This window comes from Amphimedon queenslandica, unplaced genomic scaffold, assembly GCF_000090795.2.
Source record: "Amphimedon queenslandica unplaced genomic scaffold, v1.1 AMPQUscaffold_2582_Cont25416, whole genome shotgun sequence".
NCBI lineage: Eukaryota > Metazoa > Porifera > Demospongiae > Haplosclerida > Niphatidae > Amphimedon > Amphimedon queenslandica.
Window position 1 is genome coordinate 1 of NW_003557083.1, and position 1312 is coordinate 1312.

Consider the following 1312-nt stretch of genomic DNA (forward strand, 5'->3'; position numbering starts at 1 on the left):
AAATTTCGACAATTTTTACAAAAATTATTTTAAAATTATTATTTTATGGAGTTTTACAGAGAAAATGCATAATTTTTAATATTTTTGTAAATTTTGTCTGATTTTTGATAAATCAGGCAATGCATTTAAGTTGTCATTTTCACTGTCAAAATGACAGCTATCAAAAAGATCCGGCTGGTGAAACTTAGTTTAAGGACAGGCCTACAAAGTTATCATAGTGACTTTCTAAAACTATTCTTTCCTGTCATATAAAAATAACTGTACGAATATTGATTAATTTGTCTGATTATTCGTAATTTCGGACACCATGCTTTGAGAGCTGATAACTTTTGATACACTCTTGCTAGAGCTACAATTATTTTTACGCAAATAAAGCACAACTATTACTATAATATCCTGCAGTTTCATGAGATGGCTAAGTATAGTTTTCCTAAAACATGCGTCCGAAAATGGTTCGTGGCCGATTATTAATAGTTTACTCTAGTATGTTACAGCCAGAAGTACTTATAAACATGGCGTAACATGAAAGTTAAAAAAATTCAATTTTTATGCTACAAGTACGTTTACAGGTACATAATGTATTGCAGTGTGAATCAGTGTTAATTATAATTAATGGAGGTTTTTATAGTTGCAAAATATGAAATACAAATACTGACACTGTGTACAATTTACTAACTACATGTACATGTAGTTAGTATTGATGTACATGTATATCAGAAAATGCTAAGAAAAACGTTGTGCTTAGATAACAAATAACTTAAAATAAAGTGTTTAGAATGGAATGTGTTTTACTTGATATGCTTGTTCTCATGCTTGCTCCATGTTTCTTCAATATAGCATTGTCTACTCCTTCAGATTCAAATATCTCACATATGGCCAGTAGACAGGCATTAGGATCATCACTCTCTTTTATCTTGTCATCGAGTTTAAAACCCACTTCACTGCCTCTTTGGACACCTTGTTTGGTCTTAATGGCTTCAAGCTCTTGCCCTGTAATCAAATCCTCAGCATACAAAGCAGTAGTGACTACAGTAAAAGGCGGATCCTTCCCAAGTGTGCTTATAAGCTTTGGTAGTGTCTTTTTAAAGACTTCTTTTGCACTTCTACCTACAGTGCAGTGCTAATGAATTGATACACTTCATAAAGAGACTCACCTCCTTCAGCCATAGTGCTAGTATCAGCAAATGGGTGGTTTAGTCTATCTATTACCCACTTCCTTATTAGGAGTTACTATGAATGTAATAAATATTATTTTATAGCATGTACTCTACAATATAATTTTGGTATTCGTAAATCATAATTTTCATTATTA

At 31.9% G+C, this 1312-nt stretch overlaps 1 protein-coding gene across 1 annotated transcript; it reads right to left on the reverse strand.

Moving 5' to 3' along the window:
• Nucleotides 1-592: 592 nt before the first annotated feature.
• On the reverse strand, nucleotides 593-1243 carry LOC109593181 (uncharacterized). Its single transcript, XM_020008379.1, has 2 exons — nucleotides 1155-1243; nucleotides 593-1107 (listed from the first exon to the last, which is right to left on the reverse strand). The coding sequence occupies exons 1-2, from the start codon at nucleotides 1165-1167 to the stop codon at nucleotides 758-760; spliced, it is 363 nt and encodes a 120-aa protein (XP_019863938.1). The 5' UTR covers nucleotides 1168-1243; the 3' UTR covers nucleotides 593-757.
• Nucleotides 1244-1312: the final 69 nt, after the last annotated feature.